The following is a 19817-nucleotide window of genomic DNA, read 5'->3' as shown; positions in this document are numbered from 1 at the left end:
AGTAATTAGGGCTAACAACTGTTGAAATCAGTCCATTCCGGGGGAAAAAGTTACAAAAACTGTTTATAGATTTCTCACAAAGGATGATTACATTGTCTCATACCTTGTTATGATGAAGTCATCCATCAAACATCACTTCATGCAGTTTTGCATTCTGGTTTAAATATACTACAAATGCAGATAATATCTTAGCAAAAATCAGAAAAATGTTGGATTGCTCAGTTGCTTTAACTGAGCAATTTTCAGAAAATTGTCGAATTGACAACTTATCATATCTAGTCAACTCAACATTTTGTCTGCAAAATGTTTAATTGTTCACTCATAACCAGTAGCCAGGGTCACTAATTTCCTCTCCCACTGAACCATTGACCCCGACTGAATCATTTCGCCCGACTGATCTGGAAGGTGAGGGGATGGGGAGAGGGGTTATCCCTCCCACTGTAGCGCATTTAGTGGTATGCAATATATTTATTTGAATCACCTTCCCTGAGATTTGTCTTTTTGATCTCTTACTGCGTCTTCAGCGCTATGCTACATATTTGTATATACTTCGCATTCGAAAAACTGTGAAGTGCACGCGCGCATCTGCATTGTGGATTTAACCAAATACTTTTAAAGCGCACAAGGCGCTGTAACATATCTCTGGACAGAGCCGTATATTTTTTGTTATTTTTTTTTACAATTGAGCCCACGTGCAATGCAGCTATATAGGAGGGTGGAAGCTACGAGGCCCTAGCCTAGTAGCCTATATATTTTCTTAGTGGAAAGTAGGCCTATGGGACTATGAGTCAATTTAAAAAGATGTAGCCTGTTGGTTAACTTGAGATATCCTTTGTGTGAAACATTACACAGCCTAAACAAACACGACTAATTTTTTTCATATTTTCTCTAAATTGCTTATTTCAAAGTCACGGATAAGACAACTTACTGCTGCCACCTTTTTGGCGATATGTGAAGCGAAATGCGACCACGAAATTAGTTCAGTCATTTATTTCTGAACATACAGTGCTTTTTTTAGCCACCAGTACTTGCTTGCCGTCAGAGCCGTTTACGGCCATGCTGCACTAACACAGCGCCCTCACAGCCCCCCCCCACACCTTCAAAAAATGTGTGCTTCAGATTCCTTGGCATGACATCATCCTCCTCTTTCTAGTTCTTTGGATAAAACAAGGACGGAGAATCATCATACCGGAATATTTCAATGTATGTATTTTATTGTTAATGAAGTTTTATTTGATTACGGGGTACCTTTATGTCATGCATGAAAGTATTCCTTGTACGACAAATGATTTACAGTGAGGCTTCACTTTCAGTAGGGAGTAAAGTCTGTCACATATCTCGCTATCTTCGTTTCTGACCTAACAATAACAGAGGCGCTATTACAAATCTATGGAGCGATGAATTTGTAACGCACAGACAATCACATGTGTACGCGCGCGTTACTTTTGCCAGTGCGTACGTGTTTTAGTGGTAATCTCACGTCTGAATTAAACAAAACTAGGCTAGTCTATGACAAAACAATTCACGTTGCCTAGTTGTAAACTATTCTTTGCTACTTGTAACTATGCCAACCTATGCAAAGTGCTGTGTTTTTGTACTTTCAATCTGAAGTTGTCCTAGCCTAGTCCTTCTTGCACTTGTCTGGGCGGAAAATTGAAACATGCAGTAATAAGACCACACTAGGCCAATACAAAATTGTGTAAAATGGATGGAAGAGCAGAATGTAGGATCGAAAGAGATCCTACAATGGATAACCGGATTGTCCATGCAGTATGTGTCTCCAACAAGAAAGAACAGTGTCAACTAAGAGACAGAGAAAGGTAAGTCACTTACTTAGTATAAGTTATAACCTAGCCTAATGTTAAACTAAAGGCTATATGCCTAGTAGGCCGAGGCTAGGTATGTTTACCACGGTAGGCAGTATAGGCCAAGGTTAGGCACTGTAGGTTGACCGTGTGGACTAGTGCAGATCACATAAGTACTGGAAGTAGGCCGCTTTTTGAGGAAATGCATGTCGCCCGGCAAAATAAGGATTTCTAAATTGCTATAAAAGGTGGGTAGCATATGCCTAATTATGTTCTGCAGTATTAGGCCCACCAACGCAGGGGCGTCTCCAGGATTTTCCAATAGGGGGGGGGGGCGCCAGGCATGAATGATCGCCGTCCTGGGGATGGGTCAAAGGGGAGGGGTGTACAATTTTTGCTTTCAAAGAAGGGCTGAAATGCAAAATGGTGTCATATGCATGGGCGGCGATCCGTACTTCCGAGTGGGGGGGGGGGGGGGGATATGACCTTGTTGACTATCTAAGCGTAGCGCCACCATGGGTTGGCGCGAAGCGTACAAGAAAATTTTGGGATTAACAAACCCTCTAGATGGCCGGAAACGGCACTTCCCGAGGTTTCCAAGCGGCATATACCCAACTTTAAAATAGGGATGTCATGTCCGAAATATCTCATAATCAGGATCCAAAATACTTTTTTTTTTTTAATTTCGGGTGTTATTTTGGGAAAATTGCCCCTGTCAATCTTGTTTCAGGCGCAACGTTAGAATGTTCGAGAGCTCTGTTATATTATTCGATGAAGAAAATGGCCTCATGCAGGCTATTATAGGCCTATACACATGCAATACACAATTACACATAGCCTAGTTACATTCCTAGGTACCGATTGCTAGGGCATCCAGGTGAAACGTGTATTAAGCATTACCCTGGTTACATGAGATTCTCAGCTGTTCGAGGGAACATGTACGTGTGTAGGCCTACTATAGGGCCTATATGAATACTATGAGGGTGCATATATGTACTATATCAATACCGTGGGCGCAATAATACATTTTGTTGTTATAGGGCCAATGAAGCCTACAGTCAACTATTTTTGCTTTATAAAGACGCTTTATTTGAAAAGATCTCACTGCGTTTATGGTAGGCGAGAAATGAAGCTAAAAAAGAGCCGTACATTAACGAAGATGCATAAATGTAGGCATGAAAATATTCTTATCACTGGCATTTGGTGGGGGGGGGGGGATATGGTGGATTACATCCCCTCCACCCATTTCAATGGGGGGATATATCCCCCCTCCACCCAGGATCGCCGCCCATGGCCATATGTGATCCATTTTTCGACCTTAATAATAAGCAACATTTCCAGTAAATATGGACACAAAATGCACAATTTAGTATGGCTGGCATGTCACTTAGTGTTTATAGTGATAATACAAACACAATTACCATCTATGTTTCTAAAACTATTATGCCGCCGAACTTCGCCAGAACCTTTTTTTGGCAAACAAAAAATAAAGCATACGGGAGGGGGGGGGGGGTTGAGCGATCACCGACATCTCACATAAAGGTCGTCATCAATTTTTTTTTTTTTTTTTTTGCTAAACTTTTTTTTTTTTTGGTGACGGCCAATAGGGGGGGGGGGGCGCGCGCCTGTTGCGCCCCCCTGGATACGCCCCTGCAACGTTTGCGTTAAAACTTAGCCTAGGCTTAGGTAGCATCATAGAAATTCATTTCTATGGCTAGCATACAGCAGCCCTAACGTACTACTAGGCTAGACCTATTATCAGTCATATGCCATAGAAATTGACCTGGTGTATGCCTACTGTAGCTTTGGTAGGCCATGGCATGACATATGCCTCCAACAAAGCTTAAAGAAGAGGGATGGATTAAACAAAGACTAGTAGTAAAACGAAACGTCGAATGATTTTCCGATGACTCTCTTCTATCTAACTGAGTGAGATAATTCTACCGCCGAAGGCTCCGATTTTTATTTTCAACCTCTCCTGCTCTCCAACCCTGCTTAAAGGATATATGCCTAAGAAATAAAATCATGTTAATTCTGTACGGTAACGTACGGACTAGCTCACTAGCCTACTTCATTTACCACGACTAGAAAGTAGAAGCACGTGGATTTGTACGGCCATCTTTCTAACTTCGGTTTCGGTGAACTCTATCATCGCTGTTCTTCAAATAAATAAATTAAATAAATAAATGAGGAAACGATATGCTTTCGCATAAGCTAGGTCTTGCATGGTTCTACCATCGCGTTTGCCATGTCGTGTACTTTTGTATCAATTTCTTACCCTTTTGTACCTCGATCGTTGTAGCTTTCTAATTAGTCTTGCAAAGTTTTCCACTACTACTAGATGTAGGCTATAGCCTGGTTATGTGATGTCGTCATATTTAATTTTGTAATTTGTAAAATGTACTTATCTAGCTTGTCTAAAGTGCAGTGATAGTCCAACCAGCAAGAATAAGTGACACACTATATATACAATTCAGTTATCGACGAAACGAGCTTTATTAACAGAAGGCCTAATCGTTATTTTTAATAGCTTTTAGATATTTTCATCTTTTATTTAGTGAAATTTGATTTTAGTAAACTTGTGGGTACCGAAAATTTCCGCGAAAACATGGTATTTGCATAACACAACTGTGTATAAATTCCTTACAACAGAAATTCAAGCAAATTACTCACATGTTGAAAATATATCACTATAGTGTATTGTCGCCTGTGCAACAAGTTTCTTGTTTTAAATGTTTTCTTCCTGTTTATGTGAGGAAAAGGAGGGGAGGGTGGGTGATCAAACCGCCAAAATAACAGCAGTTATGGTACTTGTTTTGAAATGACACTTTCATCAATTCATTTTAATTGCACCATGTTATGTAGAAATCTCCAGAATGAATTTATAGTGGAGCAACACATCATACGACGTGAAGAGAAATCCTTGCTGAAGCAGTTTCAGAAATTGCAACTTGAAAAGCACCATCGTCATGGAGACGAAGTACATTCTCCTCGTCCGAGTTACAAGAGATTGTTGTCACCACATGATACTCATATGGTTAGCTATAACTATTATATTCTTTATTGGTTTCTGTTTTTGGATTTTTGTTTGTTTTTATCACCAAAAGGGAGGGGGCGGGGGGTATAAGTCAAAACAAATATCGGAGGACATCAATATTGCAAACAGTTAAAGTGGAATGCTAACTATTCGACAACAACAAAAACACAAGAAAATGTTGATAGGCATACTTAGGAAATGAATAATCATAATATTTACTTTACGAGCGTTTCTGACGATTACTGTCAAGTTATGAACAAAATATGTGGTAGTATTTATAGATCAGCGACGGAGAATAAACCCCAAATCTGGTAGAAAGTCAAATAGTGGTCTCTCATGCTCAAACTTCAGCAGGCAATTTACTTACTACTATGCACCCTCCAAACATCTGCTCTTCTCTTAGTCCCATTTGATTGTCTAATTAAACCCTCTGATATATGTATGGTGATAATTAGGACAACCAAACCCCTCAAGAAAAGTAATACTATTGAAAACTTTTAGCACCGTAAATTTGCGGGCAATACTGATGACCGGTATAATTAATTAACATATTTGAGGAGTACTTAATACTTAGTCTCTTTCAAAACTGGTCGTATCCGTGGCAACACACTGACCGTTGAATGTATTGCAAAATTCGATGTTTTTATATCAACTTTTATAACGTGCCACCCGATATATGACACGAGGTTTTTTAAGTCTAATCGTAGTCTGTTTTGTCCCTTCTTAATCAGACACGTTCAAGACATTCGGCTCACACTAGTCTGATGGCCAAGTCACCGATGGCGTCAGGACACCAGTTATCGTCACAACGAGTCAACCTGCAGTCAGCACAACCTTCTTATGCCCGTATGAAACACGGGCTTCCATCTTCATCTCACATCTCCAGTTTTGCATCTTCCGGTTATTCGCTACAATCTAGCCATGATGATGGAAGTCTGCCGAACATTGACGGAAAGGTGAGACATGGTGCATCACATGAATACCAAAAGCGGAAGGAAGAGGAACGGCGCCATCTTAATCGTCACCAGCAGCATTTGAATAACGAGATAGGGAGCCTGGTGGAGTCTTACCTGGCACCCCATCAACCTGCTGGTTATGGTCATTCCATAAAAGATGTCTCTCTACACAAGGAGATGCACAGATACCGTCTGCAAAAGTGAGGACACGTATTTCTTCACCCCACCCCACCCCACCCCCTTTTGGTAGATCCTCCACTTAGGCCTATAGTTCGTAAATATACTTTCTTCTTTTATTCATTCTTTTTTTTTCAAATATGACAATTTTAAAGGTCTAAAGTGCGTGGGTGACGAACTTGTGGAGATGTCACATGGCACGTGGGAGACATTTATTTATTCATTGTGTTGATGCTTTTGTGTAATGTGAATTGCCGACATACACTATACTTCAAATGAAAACGTATAATCGCATTTCAGTTTCGTTCCGATGTGAATCCTAAGTTTAAAGTGATCAGTGAGACCTGCAAACATGCTCTCGGTGCACATTATAACGAAATTATGTAATTATAGTTTCAGTCTTGACATTATGCATGGACAGTGGATTGGGTGACAGGGTGACCGGGTCAAAGAAGGATAGCCTTCCTGTTACATGTCCGTAATATTTTCCGGCAATTAAAATTATTTTAATACCTTTAAATTTCTGTTTGTTAATCAAAAGAGCTAAATGTAAACATCGACGCCATACCGTTGACTTTGACTATCCTGGCAACTATTGTCACGTGGGTAACCTTCATCTACTCAACCATATTGGACCAGACTCGGATCATCCGAGCCTACATAAGCCTGAATTCAAACAACACCAGACGGATGAAGCCATGAAAGGAACCTCGCATGAGAAGCACCAGCCGGCGAATAAAAAGTCAACCAGTTCCTTAAATATTGCGGTTCATAGACCAACAGCGGTCGCCGAACTCCATGGTAACCAACACCTTGGATACCAGATACCAGAGAAGGAAAGGTGCGAACTCGACAAGAAGAAAGATGGCAAACCGGAAAACCTAGAAATAACTATCAAAATCAGCAGAAAAAGGCCCCAACCTGCCAAAACTGGTAATATATTGTAGGTTTTTGTTTATGTGTTTATGATAAAGTAAAATAGTATTCATTAAGTTTACAACATATCTTATGACAGGGAATATTCTTAGAAAAAGAAAGTGTACTATTTGAACGTCTGTTGCAAAGCCACGACTTGCGTGGCCTTCGATCTGTAAGCCGGAATGAATTTGTCATTCTTTAAAGGGATCTTGTTTAAATACAGCGTTCTTAGAACGTCTCGGCACCACCGTCCGTGACCCTAATCACAAAACACATAATTAGTTATGCACACATTAAACAATATTAATTGCAATAGTGTTACAACATCTCGCAATGCGATGACGGATGTCCACATATTCGAGATACTTGAATATGTCCGTTCTTTTGAAAACAAATTTTTCGAATTATCCCTCAAACCAAAAAGCCTTTCATCTCCACAGTACGTGTAGATCTAACCTATGAATACATTTGTGTTCGTGGGATCGGTTATGTTATGTAGTGGGGGCGTGCATTACCAACTGATTACATCAAAGCAAATACTTCATATATAGCGTATTGTAAGTTACCGAACGATTTACTGGTGGAAATTTACAGTCGAATTCGATTAAAGTAAACGTTTTAGGACCGGAGAAAAACAGTTTTTGTATTATTTGTGTGTATTTGACTGTACTATTTATGTTGTGTTGTGATGTTCTGATTTGATTTGATTTGTATTTGTTCACTATTATTCTTTCTTTGTTCCTTCTTTGGTTCAACGTTTCGTTGTGTACTATTTACATAAAGAGGAACTAGACTTAGAAAATCTCCGTTTTTATTTTTAGCTACTAGTAAAGAGAAACCTATTCCTGCATCATTGCCAACTGATCGCAGAGGAGGGATCGATGCCAGCGGCAGTGTCGAGAGTAAACAATCAACAGGCAGTACTAGCTACCACAGTCTTCACAGATCAGCTTCCAAAGCGGGCCCAGCCGCTGAAATTGGTGGCAGCAGAGACATTGTACCTTATGTTCGAGGAGATGTTAAACAGCGATCATCAGTCGTCTCAGAGACAGCTAGACATAGCAACAAACATAGAACTGAAGGTAACGTATTAGACCATTTATAGGCTAAACGTAATCTTGAGAATACAAATAAATGAATGTCCAGAGGTTCGAAACCAGTAAGAAAGGTCGTCATTCTACTCTAGGCTTTTGCCACCTGTATCGAACAATAATACGGTTCTGTTTTTGGTGACATATTTTGCCTAACTCTAGAGATCAATCATGATTTATACAAATCGAAAATCATTTGTGATTCCTAAAGCCATATATCGTAAGCGCCACTTTGGACAGACTCTGTTAAATCATGGAGGTCTGTTTTTACCTCCATGTTTTTACCTCCATGGTTAAATGAAATGGAAATATACATCTGTGAGCCAAACTGATACGTCCAAACTCGTTAAAGAGTTACACCACACTTATTTGACACGTATTGTGCCGCCCCCCCCCCCCCCCTTCCTGCTTTTCCTTTTCTTTCTGAGTGACTTTTGTGGACTAAAGTATCATGAGATTTTCAGAGATATAATCTTACTTTTGTCTGGTACACGACATCCGGCTATAAATTCTTTTAACTTAAACTACTTCAGTATGCTTTTATAAATATATAAATACCTATATATACTTTCACACTTTGTATTATATATGCATAGAACCAAGGTCAATAACTGACCTAATGGAGGCGCTGCTAGCTATTTCGATTTTCCCATGGCATTTACCTAAAACAAAATATGCTGGAACGGTTCCTCCTATACTACTCTTGACGCCATCCCAATCTACCGTCCGTCTCTCAACCCAATCTCCTTAACCCCATCTCCCCACCCCCATCTCCCCACCCCCATCTCCCCATCCCCACAGAAAATGTTATGACGTTTGACAGTTTCTTTCAACAGTGAATAAGCAAGTATTAACTCCATTGTTACAGTTATCAAACAAGTCATTTATCATCTCTCTTTAGCATTCGAAACTAATTACTAATCTGCATAATAAAACCGATCAACTAATTAAGGCTATTGACTTGACTGCGAAGTTAATCGTGCAAGATAAAGCCACTTGTTTCTAAAGCGAAGGTAACTGAATGAATGTAATTTGAATAGACTTGTACGCGATATCACGAAACATACATTTTATATCCGTGCGTATGCACATGCTATACATATAGGTCTGGACAATGTTAATTAGCAATGGTTTTGTCATTGAAGTTTTGCCACGAAAACGTACGGTGATTTTCGATTTTGAATGTTATGTTCTGCAAAGATCAAGGGCAACTGGATTAATTTAATATTAGTCACACGATTCTATGTCAAATCAAGCAGATTGATAATATCTACATTTATGATTAATTGAAAAGAAGAATTTGAAAAGAAGTATTTGTGATGCAGATATAGCCAAGAAAAAAAGGAGATTCTGTGACATTTTATCAGCAACTTATTTTGTATAATGTGTACTGTGTGTATGATAATCCTTGGTTCACCTGCATCTACTTTAAGCAAGTCCAAACTATAGTCATCACAAATATTAAGTGTAACATTACAATAAAGAAATTATTGGCCATTTGGAACACCACGTGACACTTATAATGTTTACAGGAAAATAATGTTTCACTAGTTCCCGCTTTTCACATTCCCTAATTGTGACTTAAAAAGAGACTTACTGATATTATGTCTTAGTGCGTCATGTCTGACGTCATAATTGTTGGTCACAAGAGGGATACTTCCAGTTTCATTTTCTTGCCAGCGTCCTCATCTAGATTAAAACAGTCTACATGAAGAATGTACATAAACGGTGTAACCCATGTTTTGCATTCTGACTTTTTTTGGCAGATGGTGCTAAAGTCCGAGAAGACGCTAAACACCATCCGCAGCCTGATTTTGAGATTCCAGCAGACACCTTGGCAGAACTTGAAGCTATTTGTGGTAGCTCGAGTCAGGGTTACTTTAACCAAAAGGGCTTCGGAAACCGTCGCGGCAGGTTCAAACAACTGGTTAAGGAACTTCTCATGAAGCGAATGCCAGCAGCAGCAAGGAAACGCCATTTGGCCGAGTTTGATCCTCTGGAGGCACTCCAGTGTAGGTATTTAAGATTGTCGCCCTCTAACATCGAAGACCTCATGACCGCTTGCAAGGAGGCCGGTGTTGAAGTTGATTTTCTCCATCCTCATTCCAACGTCACTGATCTCAGTGAATATGTCTTCGGACACAAATCTGACCAGTGATCTGGAAATCAACTTTATAAATACAGAACTGTCATAATAGTCTTCTTAAACTGGTCTGAATTCGTTGTTAATAAATTATATAATAAAAATAAGTACCAGTTTTGAGGTATATTTCATCTGAATGTGTTAATACAATAAATGAATAAGAAAAGAAAATGTTTATACTCGGTGTGTGTTTTCTGTAATGAAAGCGTATGCTCATTTTACAATTTTTATAATTAGTTCATTAGTTAAAACAATGAGATTTTAAAATAAAAGGAAATTTTTGAAAGATAGGTTCTTAGGTCTCCCAACTTAGCTCAGTTCAAATGGAATTTTTCAATATACTTCATGATCGATACATTCTAGTCCCTGTCTTTTTTCCCCTCCAGTCAAACTTTATCTCAACTTTACCTAAAATGGTAAGAATTTATGGCTACCAGATTAGTGTTTACATCCCAATGAAGAGTTAACCATTGTCGGGGAAAGTCCCTTACTGGACATACTGAAGTGAACGTTTTCCTCATGTTTGCAATTATCATAATTAATAATGAATTGTTATGCTTGAATGGCGAAGAGAATGACATAAACTAAAGAGAATGTTTAAAAACACTCATGAGGCAGAACGTAATTTGCTAAACATTGACTATAATGGCTCATGATCTAAACGACCATGGTGGGTAAATTTGCAAGTACCACGGTACCGTAGTCTAACCCATTATGTATTATAAGGTGGGTAGGGTAGGTGTGTAGGACATGTCAGTTGAAAACTTCTATGCATGAGCTCTACAGTCATAAGAGAGTGACGGATTTACACGTCAGAGTTCAGGTGGAGTTCCAGGGATTAAAACCGTATGTGGAAACTTTACACATTCAAGTATTGCTTGTTTCCTCCTATAGCTGTTTCAATCCAAAAACTATATTACTCTCTTTTTTTCTTTTCTTGTGTGTGTGTTAAATTGTGTATTTTTTTCCGGTCGTTTTTGTTCAAGCAAATTTTGGGTGGTGGAGGGGATTTATACATATTTGCAACAGTACAAGATTTCTTTTTATGTGTGTAAATGTTTTAATAAACCTTCCCTTATACAAAAGTCACTTTCCCCATTCCTAACCTCAGTTCAAATGCCTAAGTACAACTTGCACATGTACACATTTTGCTTTATGTGTGCGTGTGTGTTTGTTTAATGTTGCTATTAGCTGCGAGCTTTTTTTTCTCTCTCACTAAATGCGTCGCCTCACGCTTACTACTGTTCTTTCATAATAACCGATGCAAAATGTATCTAATTACGGTACGTAAAAATCTAGAAATATGTGCATCGTGTTTTTGTCTTCATTAAGCCGAGATGGTTAAAACTGATATTACACGTAAAATCATCGGTCGACTGATCTGTTAGAGAAGAACAAAACCTAATCCCCTCCCCTGCCCCCCCCCCTAGACATTTGGACCGTATCCATGTTGCATTCAAAAGAGGGATATTTATCGACCAATGTAGTTGGTGGGGTGTACAGAGAAATTCCCATTTTATTATTGTTGGCTGCTGTGTCATACAGGTTTTTTATTGGTGGGGGGGGGGGGGATGATGACGGGGTTTTACCAAGCCAGAAGATCGCCAGCTCTCACAACACTCTGCAAAACGCTTATTTATCAATAAGTTGGTCATTCTTGGGACTTCCCAGAGAGATTTATCTCCATAATCAGTTTAGTAAAGATTAGCCAACCTATTGCGATCTGTTTGCTGGTCTGTTATGGGCTATCACTATGAACATTTACGGGGAATCCTGTTTCTTGCAATACTCTTAAAAAGTCATAACATGTTCTCATTCTGGGGAATGACCTCGTGTAGGACTAAGTGGTTTGGAAATCCCAACGCCACGTACAATGTATAACCTGTGCTATAAATGGCACATTGTCACAGCCGGTTCCAACCACGGGAAATTTTTTAACACATCCTATTCCATTTCTTCGGAAAGTAAGATTACTTCCGTTCGAACGTGACTGTGCGGTGTTTTCAGGCAGTTAACGTTCACTTTCATGAGTTTGTTTTTGTTTGTTGGGACTTTCAGTTATCAGAAACGTGGCAGTATATACTTGTGCAGTATTACTGAATTTGTGCTGATTATCTAGTTCATTTTTCATTTATCACCCACTATAGAGCCCTGTTATGGCATCCTATATGATTGCCCACTCCTTTTGTTAAGTTTTGAAAATGAACTTTGACCATGGGGTACCTTGGGCTTGGAAATCCTATAAGGTACTCGCCGCCTTATCTGCCTATTGGATAATTTACTTCAGAAGTATGTTTTTGTTTTTAGAATATTAGCAAAAAAATGAACCCATGTTCGAGAATTTTTGTCATTGACCTAACATAAATTGATAGTAAAGAACACACAAGGCAGGTCTGAAGTTTTGATATTTTGACATATCTGGTATCTGTTTTCGTTACTATTTAAAATATATTGTTATTTAAAAAATGTTAATAAAATACAAAGAGTATGCTCTTGTTTTATACTGACATATATAATTATGATTGTGTTTACTTCCCCCGCGCGATCCGTAAAAACTGATTTTTGTATTAAGAAAGTCCGCATTTCCGAAGGATGAAATAGACACACTGTTATAAGTCTTGATATGTTTATAGTCCTAGAAGAACACATGATTGCTGGGAATGTTTGTGTTGTTTTCAAGATATTCAACAGCATTTAAACTATGCTCAATATCCGGAATACTCCTTTAAGGCTATATTATATATTGATGATGACGTCGGCATCTCGGTGCAGGTATTAATGTTAAGTTTTAACTTTCTAAGAAAACTATGTTTGCTATAAGAAGGAGTAACGATAAAGCAATGTAAACGGGAGATGGGGGAAAGGCAATGACACCGTTATTGTAATTAATTTTTAACTTTTTAGGTTTACAGTCTTGTTCAGGGCCAAGGCCTTCCTCACACGACTTTACAACTTAACCCTGGTCATTGGTAACTCGTCACACCTACACACCAAAGTGTGCACAATTCAATCAATCTCTCCTGGGGCACCACAGTGCACCACAACCATGTGTCCCCCGGGGGACTTCCCATAGGGTGAAGCCACAAACCGGCTCACACAACTATATTTACAAGTTACCTCGCAGGTCCCCATTTATACACCTGGGTGAAGAGAGGCAATGGAGATAAAGCGCCTTGCCCCAGGACACAACGCAATGATCTGGCCAGGGCTCGAACCTGTAATCCTTAGATCACAAGTCCACTGCCTTAACCACTTGACCACAACGCCCTATATTGCCTATGTCTTTTATGCACAAATAAATGGATAAACTGCTCAGGAATATTGCCGATCCAAGCAAATTTCTCAACAATTAGACGCGTATATCTGAACTTCTGAAGCGTTCGGCTGCACTTGTTTATACATACGTTATAAACTCTTCATTCGAGGCTATATAAAAGTCCTATATTTTCCCATATATTTTTGCGTTGCATGTGAGGAACTGACATGTAATGCATGGCCTGTGTATTAGACCATACGTATAGTCTTAATCTCTATAATTGATTAACTGCAGCTGGTTAAAAGGGACATTTCTCGAAACAACCAAAAAGCAAACTAAGTCGTTATAGAAATCCAACATTGGATTGACGTATACATATATGTATTCTACAACGGATCGACAACATATATCAAACTCAAAACTTGTACCTAAAGTCATCGAATAATTCATTGAATTATCATTAGTGAGAAAAAAAGAAGAAAAAAATAGGACCTTTTCCAAAACTGCGCTCCCTTTCTCGGTATTTAAATGTAAGCTATCTGTTATTCAAAGTTGGAAAGGAAAAAAGTATTGTGAGCATGTTACAGTTCCGGGTCAAAATTTGAGAGATGAGCAAAACAAACAGGAAATGACTAAGCAGAGTATACCACTAACAAAGTATAGATATCTCTAACCCTGGTTTATATCTGTGTTGTCGTTGGAAAGACCATCACGCGGATTCTTCGAGAAAAATCTGCATACTTATTGAAAATATAACTATAAGAGGACTACGATATGTTATGCATCACAAGACTAAAGTCAAATGTTATACTCTGTGTAACTGTATTCGAGACGAGATTATTTTCCGACATTGAGAGGAGTTGTAAGACTATACAGAATAATGATTCAGTGCGGGTTGCATTTTAATATATTTTCTGGTCACTATCTGGGCTATAGTATTTTATAATGAGCTAACGCTTTGTTATATACCCTTTCTTATTGTTAAGCAATACACTTATTGTTATAGTAAATGAAGATGGTTTCAAGTATATAGTATACACACATGACTTTACGTATTTGCTTGACAAAGTAGCTCCTTGATGGTATACTCCACTAATAGTCGAAAACTACTCCTCCCCACCCCCCCCCCTCCCCACACCCTGCCGTGTCAGTGAGTGAGTGAGTAGGCAATATTATAAACACTCGATTCTCATGGCTTTATCAGTTAAAACTAGTAAAAGTGAGTACTTAATCAGTTAAAACTGATGTGCGCGATAATCGCTTACAACGTGTGTTACGTTTATGACCAGTTGCTTCTGAAAAGGACTTTGCAAACAGAAAATACTATAAACACACAATTCTTTGCATAATGATGGACTGGACTAGCCAGACTACTCTAAAGCAGGGTTTCCCTAACTTTAGCCCCCTGCACGAACCCCCTGTGGGTGTCAGAGTTGTGACCCCAACTTTCAAGAAACGATCTGAGTCATTATTATACTATAATACGCATAACAATGCTTCGTAAAAGATCAAGTTCATAGTGTAATGTTGTAGAAGTTGTCGATAGGTACATTACTAAATTATGTAATATATCAGATTTCAGTTCAACAAAAAGTACCCTAGTTTTGACTTTCAGAATCGTCTCACGAACCCCCTGAGATGGATTCACGCATCCGCTGGGGGCAGTCATGCACCCCAGTTAGGGAACCCCTGCTCTAAAGGTTTCGCCGATAACTTCGTGCACATTTTAACAGAGAGTGGATGACACTTTTACTGCAATACGCAATTTGAACCATTTTTACAAGGTATACTTACTAGTCAAACATAGGGACAGTTATTTAGACTCCTTAACACCGTTAGTTGAAACAGCCTTTGAGTAATGGGCTTTGTGGTCAAGTGGTTAAGGCAGTGGACTTGTGATCTAAGGATCACAGGTTCGAGCCCTGGCCAGATCATTGCGTTGTGTCCTTGGGCAAGGCGCTTTATCTCCATTGCCTCTCTTCACCCAGGTGGGACCTGCGAGGTAACTTGTAAATATAGTTGCGTGCGCCGGTTTGTGGCTGCACCCTATGGGAAGTCCCCCGGGGGACACGTGGTTGTGGTGCACTGTGGTGCCCCAGGAGAGATTGATTGAATTGTGCACACTTTGGTGTGTGGGTGTGACAAGTTACCAATGACCAGGGGTTATGTTGTAAAGTCGTGTGAGGAGGCATTAGCCTCATACAAGACTGTAAACCTTCAACTTTAACTTTAATGAATTCGTCTGGTAGTAGTATTTTGTACACATTAGCACCTGCTGACATGTGTTACAGTGTTATAACACATTTCAGTATATACTGATAAACCGCTGTTGCCTTATTAACATTACAAACAGATCAAACCATAAACATTTGGTGCATTATAGAATATGTGTATACATTTCGAGTTTTCACTGCCTATAGCAGTTACTTCAACGGCTTTTCATATATACCCTTGAACAACGGTTAAAAGTAACTGAACCTCATGACAGTCTCACCCTTCCCCATGCACACCCATGATAAATGTTATGCGTAATGTTATATTTTGTTGCATCATTCGCACTGTCGCTATCGCGGGATTTGAAATGTACAAGAGTGTGTGTGTAAGTGGCAAAACATGGTGATCGTGAAAGGTTCAGTTACTTCTAATTCTTTATGTTAAACTGGCGGTCTGTTAATTTCTTTACAATTAAATTAACGCCGGTGTCATATACATCACGCCCAATATTATACATATCGCGTGTAGCTAGCTACCTTATTTGCTTTGCACACCAAACTAGGAGTTGTGAACTTTAGTTCTATAATTACACCTTAGAGTTGTTCCTATACAGATATCACACGTTTTTTTCTGTTTTCATTATTCTAAATATAGGTATGACATCTTCCCTTGTTTTGACTGGGAATTTGTATGGCAGCATTCAGCACGTGCTGAGCACTCGTGGATTAAATAGGCCTATATACACCAACGCAAGACCGCTCATGTCCTGTGCAACGTATTTTCTATTAAAGAGAATAACTGCTCTCTTTGCAGGTAATTGGATAATATCTTTAGGGGCTTTTGATGCGGGTCCACGCACTGGGCAGCAATGTGCATGGGGACAGAGACTACTTCAAATGGCGCACATTAGTATACCCGATTATAGTACATTACATTGAAAAACTGAAAGATTGAATAAGTATAGTTGATAAACGCTTTGCTCATTATAAGGTGTGAGTTCCAAAAGGCTCACTCATTTGCCCCTGATGGGATCCACGGGCATTGTTGAACAGATTTTAATTTATGGAGTGTATGTAAAATCGGGTGCTGATGTGCGCCATTTGTAAGCAATCTCTGGCACCTATACATTGTACACTGTAGGAGCTTTAAGCGGGGCAACACGCAAATTGCGCAAAGTATTCAATCAAAGCTGATGAAGGGGCTACATATCATATAATTATCAATCTAATTGCTAAGGGGTGCGTGAAGCGGAAAAGGTTAAAAAACACTAATATAGAGCAACATTCATTATACACATCGGTATACAAAAAAAAAGTGATACGGTGTCCTCTGCTTAAGTTCTTGTTCATTGCTTTCGTTTGCTCTCTGGTCTTACAGCTGCGCATTATGTCCTTGTTTTTATTTGGTGGGGTGGGGGGGGGGGGTTAGATGTGAATCCGTTTTCAGGAGTTAGAGGTGAGGATATCTGTCTAACAGGCTTCCCTCGAGTTTTCAAAGGTGGTGAGGGCGATGACTCATATTTTAGTTGATTACGTCTACGAGGAATTTATACTGTGATAAACAGAATTGAAACAATGAAATTTGAATCGACCGTTGTTTTCTATTCTTTATTTGGAAGATACAAATGTTATTTGAAATCATGTTGCAACCAATTAAAGATAAACAAAACGTTACCTTTAAATCACGTTTACGTTTTGTCTTTATAACATGAATAATCATCAAAATCAAATCCAAGTACAAAACTAGTTTTTGCATTAAAAAAAAAAAAAAGGTTGTGAAGTTCAGAATATTAATTTCATGGTATTACAAGTAATATTTACAAGTTATGAAGAACGGTTTATACGACATAGAACACTAAATTAAGCAGCACATACGTCTTAGGCATAAACTACTATATACTGTGTCCACCCCAACCCCCTCCCACACCAGCCCTGTTGCCCCCCTCACGGACAAGGGCGGCCTAAGCTAATGTGAATCTTAAAACCAATATAGGTCCTCGGCTACATCAACACACAGATTACAGGTTAGCCAACAAACAAAAACCAAGCCTTGTTGACTAACATTAATAATACGACAAAACTTAAGATAGGCCACACACTTCGTTAAATTTCGATCTAACCATAAGACACCATAACGTTAGGCTATTCACAACATAGCCTTAACCGATGCTTCTATTGGAGTACAAAAAGACACTGCGTGGTTAATGCAACTTTTGGTCCGGTAACATTATAGTACGTAAAAGATACGTTCAGCTAAGGCACATGGAACGCCAATCATGTAAAAAAGGTCTGTATACTGTTGCTATACAGCTTTGTACATAGAAGAAACATGTTAAATAAAATATTATATATTTACAACCGTATGAATGACCAGCATTCTTGAAATAATTAAACTATTTATAAGGAAAAAAAATAATCACGTTTTCTCTCTCTCTCTTGAAAGAATTTGGAGAAACTTGAATGTAAAACACCACCTAAAATGAAGCTAATTCCCTATCCAGAACATTGCACACAATTTTGTTACCGTGCTTTTTCATGAGAGCAAGGACCTTTAGAAAAGGAGGAAGTAGATAGCGAAATTCCATTACCAGTGAGCTACACACTTACATTAATGTTTCCAAAAATGTTAACCTGAGTCACTCATTATTTAAAATGGCACCATCAATTTACCCCCCTCGCCCCCCCCAAAAAAGATTTTATAAAAAATTCTTTAAATCTTAATGTCTTCAATTTGAAACCTTTCTCTCTGTAGACAAAGGCTTCGGCATGTAAAGAACAATGGGTATGATGAGCGATTAATTTGTCCTAATTCAAGGGAGGTGAGAGGGGTCATAATTGCCTGACAAGCTAAGCATCATATGACGTATAACGTTAGGTGGGATTTCGTAAGAAAATGTTACTTGGAAGATGAAATAACAGGCAGAGAGAAACAAGATGCATATACGAGGGGAGGAGGGGGGGTAGGAGAAGGGGTAACCCCAAGTCATGTGAACAGTTTTAACTCTTTACTAATTACAACTATTTCTCGATAATAAAAATAAAAATTTTTTTTTGCCCGTCATGCCCCTTCTATTTCCTAACCTTCGATCTGGGCCCCTCCTTTTTGGCGGGTCTCGATTTAGTCCGACTAGAGTAACGTCATACATTATACTTGTGTGTGTTTTAATGCGCTACAGTAATCGGCGACAGCTTATTGATATCCGAGTACACTAGGTTGCCTGCAACTGAATACTCTAGATTATGTGAAACAGCAGGAATCAATGACGTCATTGGTAGAATGGGCTTCTTAAAATCCCTACTACATAACTGAAATAACCCCACACTAGGAAACTGCCAAATTAAGTGGTATTTTCAACTGTAAATGTCTGACTATAGTCTGTGAGTAATGTCGCTGAGAGATGCTTGTTAGCAAGTTATTTGATGCTGAGAATTTAAAGGTACAGTGTCAGCTATACAGCCAAAAAGGTCACTGTAGCCTATAGAGGGGGGGGGGGGGGAGCTATAGAATCATGGGGGAGAAGGAGAGTCCCCTTCGCTTTGAATGAATACATTTTCTGCCATATCAACCGGATCGAATGGATAACCTTCCACCATGAGGTCCTGATAGTCGAAGCTCTCTCTTTCCAGACTCGCTCCGGAGAAGTGCAGGAGCCCGCTGTGAACGCTCAAAGGGAGTGACTTCGCTTGGTTATTCATTGTCCTCAGCTGTTCCATGGACCGCATAGGCCGGACCACGATGGACACCAGACAATTCTTCAAGGGTGAGTTTAAGGTCCAGTTTTGAGCCACACCGAAATAAACCGCTGGTGAGGCTGGAGAATCACTCTGCCGGCAGACATAGTTCTTGACGCATTCACTGAACTCCACTAAATTGAACACCGCGGTCTCCTTGTACCTTTCAACTCTCTCAATCTTCTCAGGACGAAGGGAACAACTCCAGAAGAGAGCACTTCGACAAAATCTTGTGACGTAGATTCGTTTGTCTTTGACTTGCAAAGTAATTCTGTAAGAAGAAAATGACAAATACATGTATGTTTATAATATATATATCTATATAAATATGTATGTATATAACGCCAAACTACATATAAACCAAATGCAGATATGTCAAGAATGAGTTGCTACAGACTCCTTTTCTTGTATCTATGCCAATCGGACACCCTCCACTCCCCACCCCCTCCCAACCAACCGTATCACTTCCCACCCCTATAAAAAAAACTA

At 39.2% G+C, this 19817-nt stretch overlaps 2 protein-coding genes and 1 long non-coding RNA gene across 6 annotated transcripts in view; 2 read left to right on the top strand and 1 right to left on the bottom strand.

Annotated features, from left to right (window-relative positions):
- Positions 1–1102: 1102 nt before the first annotated feature.
- Positions 1103–19090, top strand: LOC139965537 (uncharacterized). The gene is made up of 2 exons (XR_011792279.1): positions 1103–1203; positions 16252–19090. It is a non-coding gene; the product is annotated as an uncharacterized lncRNA (long non-coding RNA).
- LOC139965531 (uncharacterized) lies at positions 1426–10298 on the top strand. Its single transcript, XM_071967977.1, has 6 exons — positions 1426–1820; positions 4671–4842; positions 5574–5998; positions 6517–6908; positions 7715–7975; positions 9751–10298. The coding sequence occupies exons 1-6, from the start codon at positions 1705–1707 to the stop codon at positions 10140–10142; spliced, it is 1758 nt and encodes a 585-aa protein (XP_071824078.1). The 5' UTR covers positions 1426–1704; the 3' UTR covers positions 10143–10298.
- Positions 17184–19817, bottom strand: part of LOC139965530 (interferon regulatory factor 4-like) — a 39327-nt gene continuing 36693 nt past the window's right edge. For all 4 annotated transcript variants that reach the window (XM_071967974.1, XM_071967972.1, XM_071967976.1 and 1 more), the window contains exon 11: positions 17184–19599. In XM_071967974.1, coding sequence (XP_071824075.1) covers positions 19104–19599 — 496 coding nt within the window. In that variant the 3' untranslated portion in view covers positions 17184–19103. The remainder of the gene's footprint in view (positions 19600–19817) is intronic.

The sequence above is a fragment of the Apostichopus japonicus genome, chromosome 3 (assembly GCF_037975245.1).
Source record: "Apostichopus japonicus isolate 1M-3 chromosome 3, ASM3797524v1, whole genome shotgun sequence".
In the NCBI taxonomy this organism is placed as follows: Eukaryota; Metazoa; Echinodermata; class Holothuroidea; order Aspidochirotida; family Stichopodidae; genus Apostichopus; species Apostichopus japonicus.
The sequence above is the reverse complement of the archived record's forward strand: the minus strand, read 5'-3'. Positions and strand labels throughout refer to the sequence as shown.

What these genes read in the sequence shown, in the direction of transcription:
- LOC139965531 (XM_071967977.1), top strand. Translation starts at nt 1,705, where the DNA reads ATGGATGGAAGAGCAGAATGTAGGATCGAAAGAGATCCTACAATGGAT. An exon ending in CACCACATGATACTCATATG is followed by an intron (nt 4,843 to 5,573) that starts GTTAGCTATAAC and finishes CTTCTTAATCAG; the next exon opens with ACACGTTCAAGACATTCGGC. An exon ending in CACAGATACCGTCTGCAAAA is followed by an intron (nt 5,999 to 6,516) that starts GTGAGGACACGT and finishes GTTAATCAAAAG; the next exon opens with AGCTAAATGTAAACATCGAC.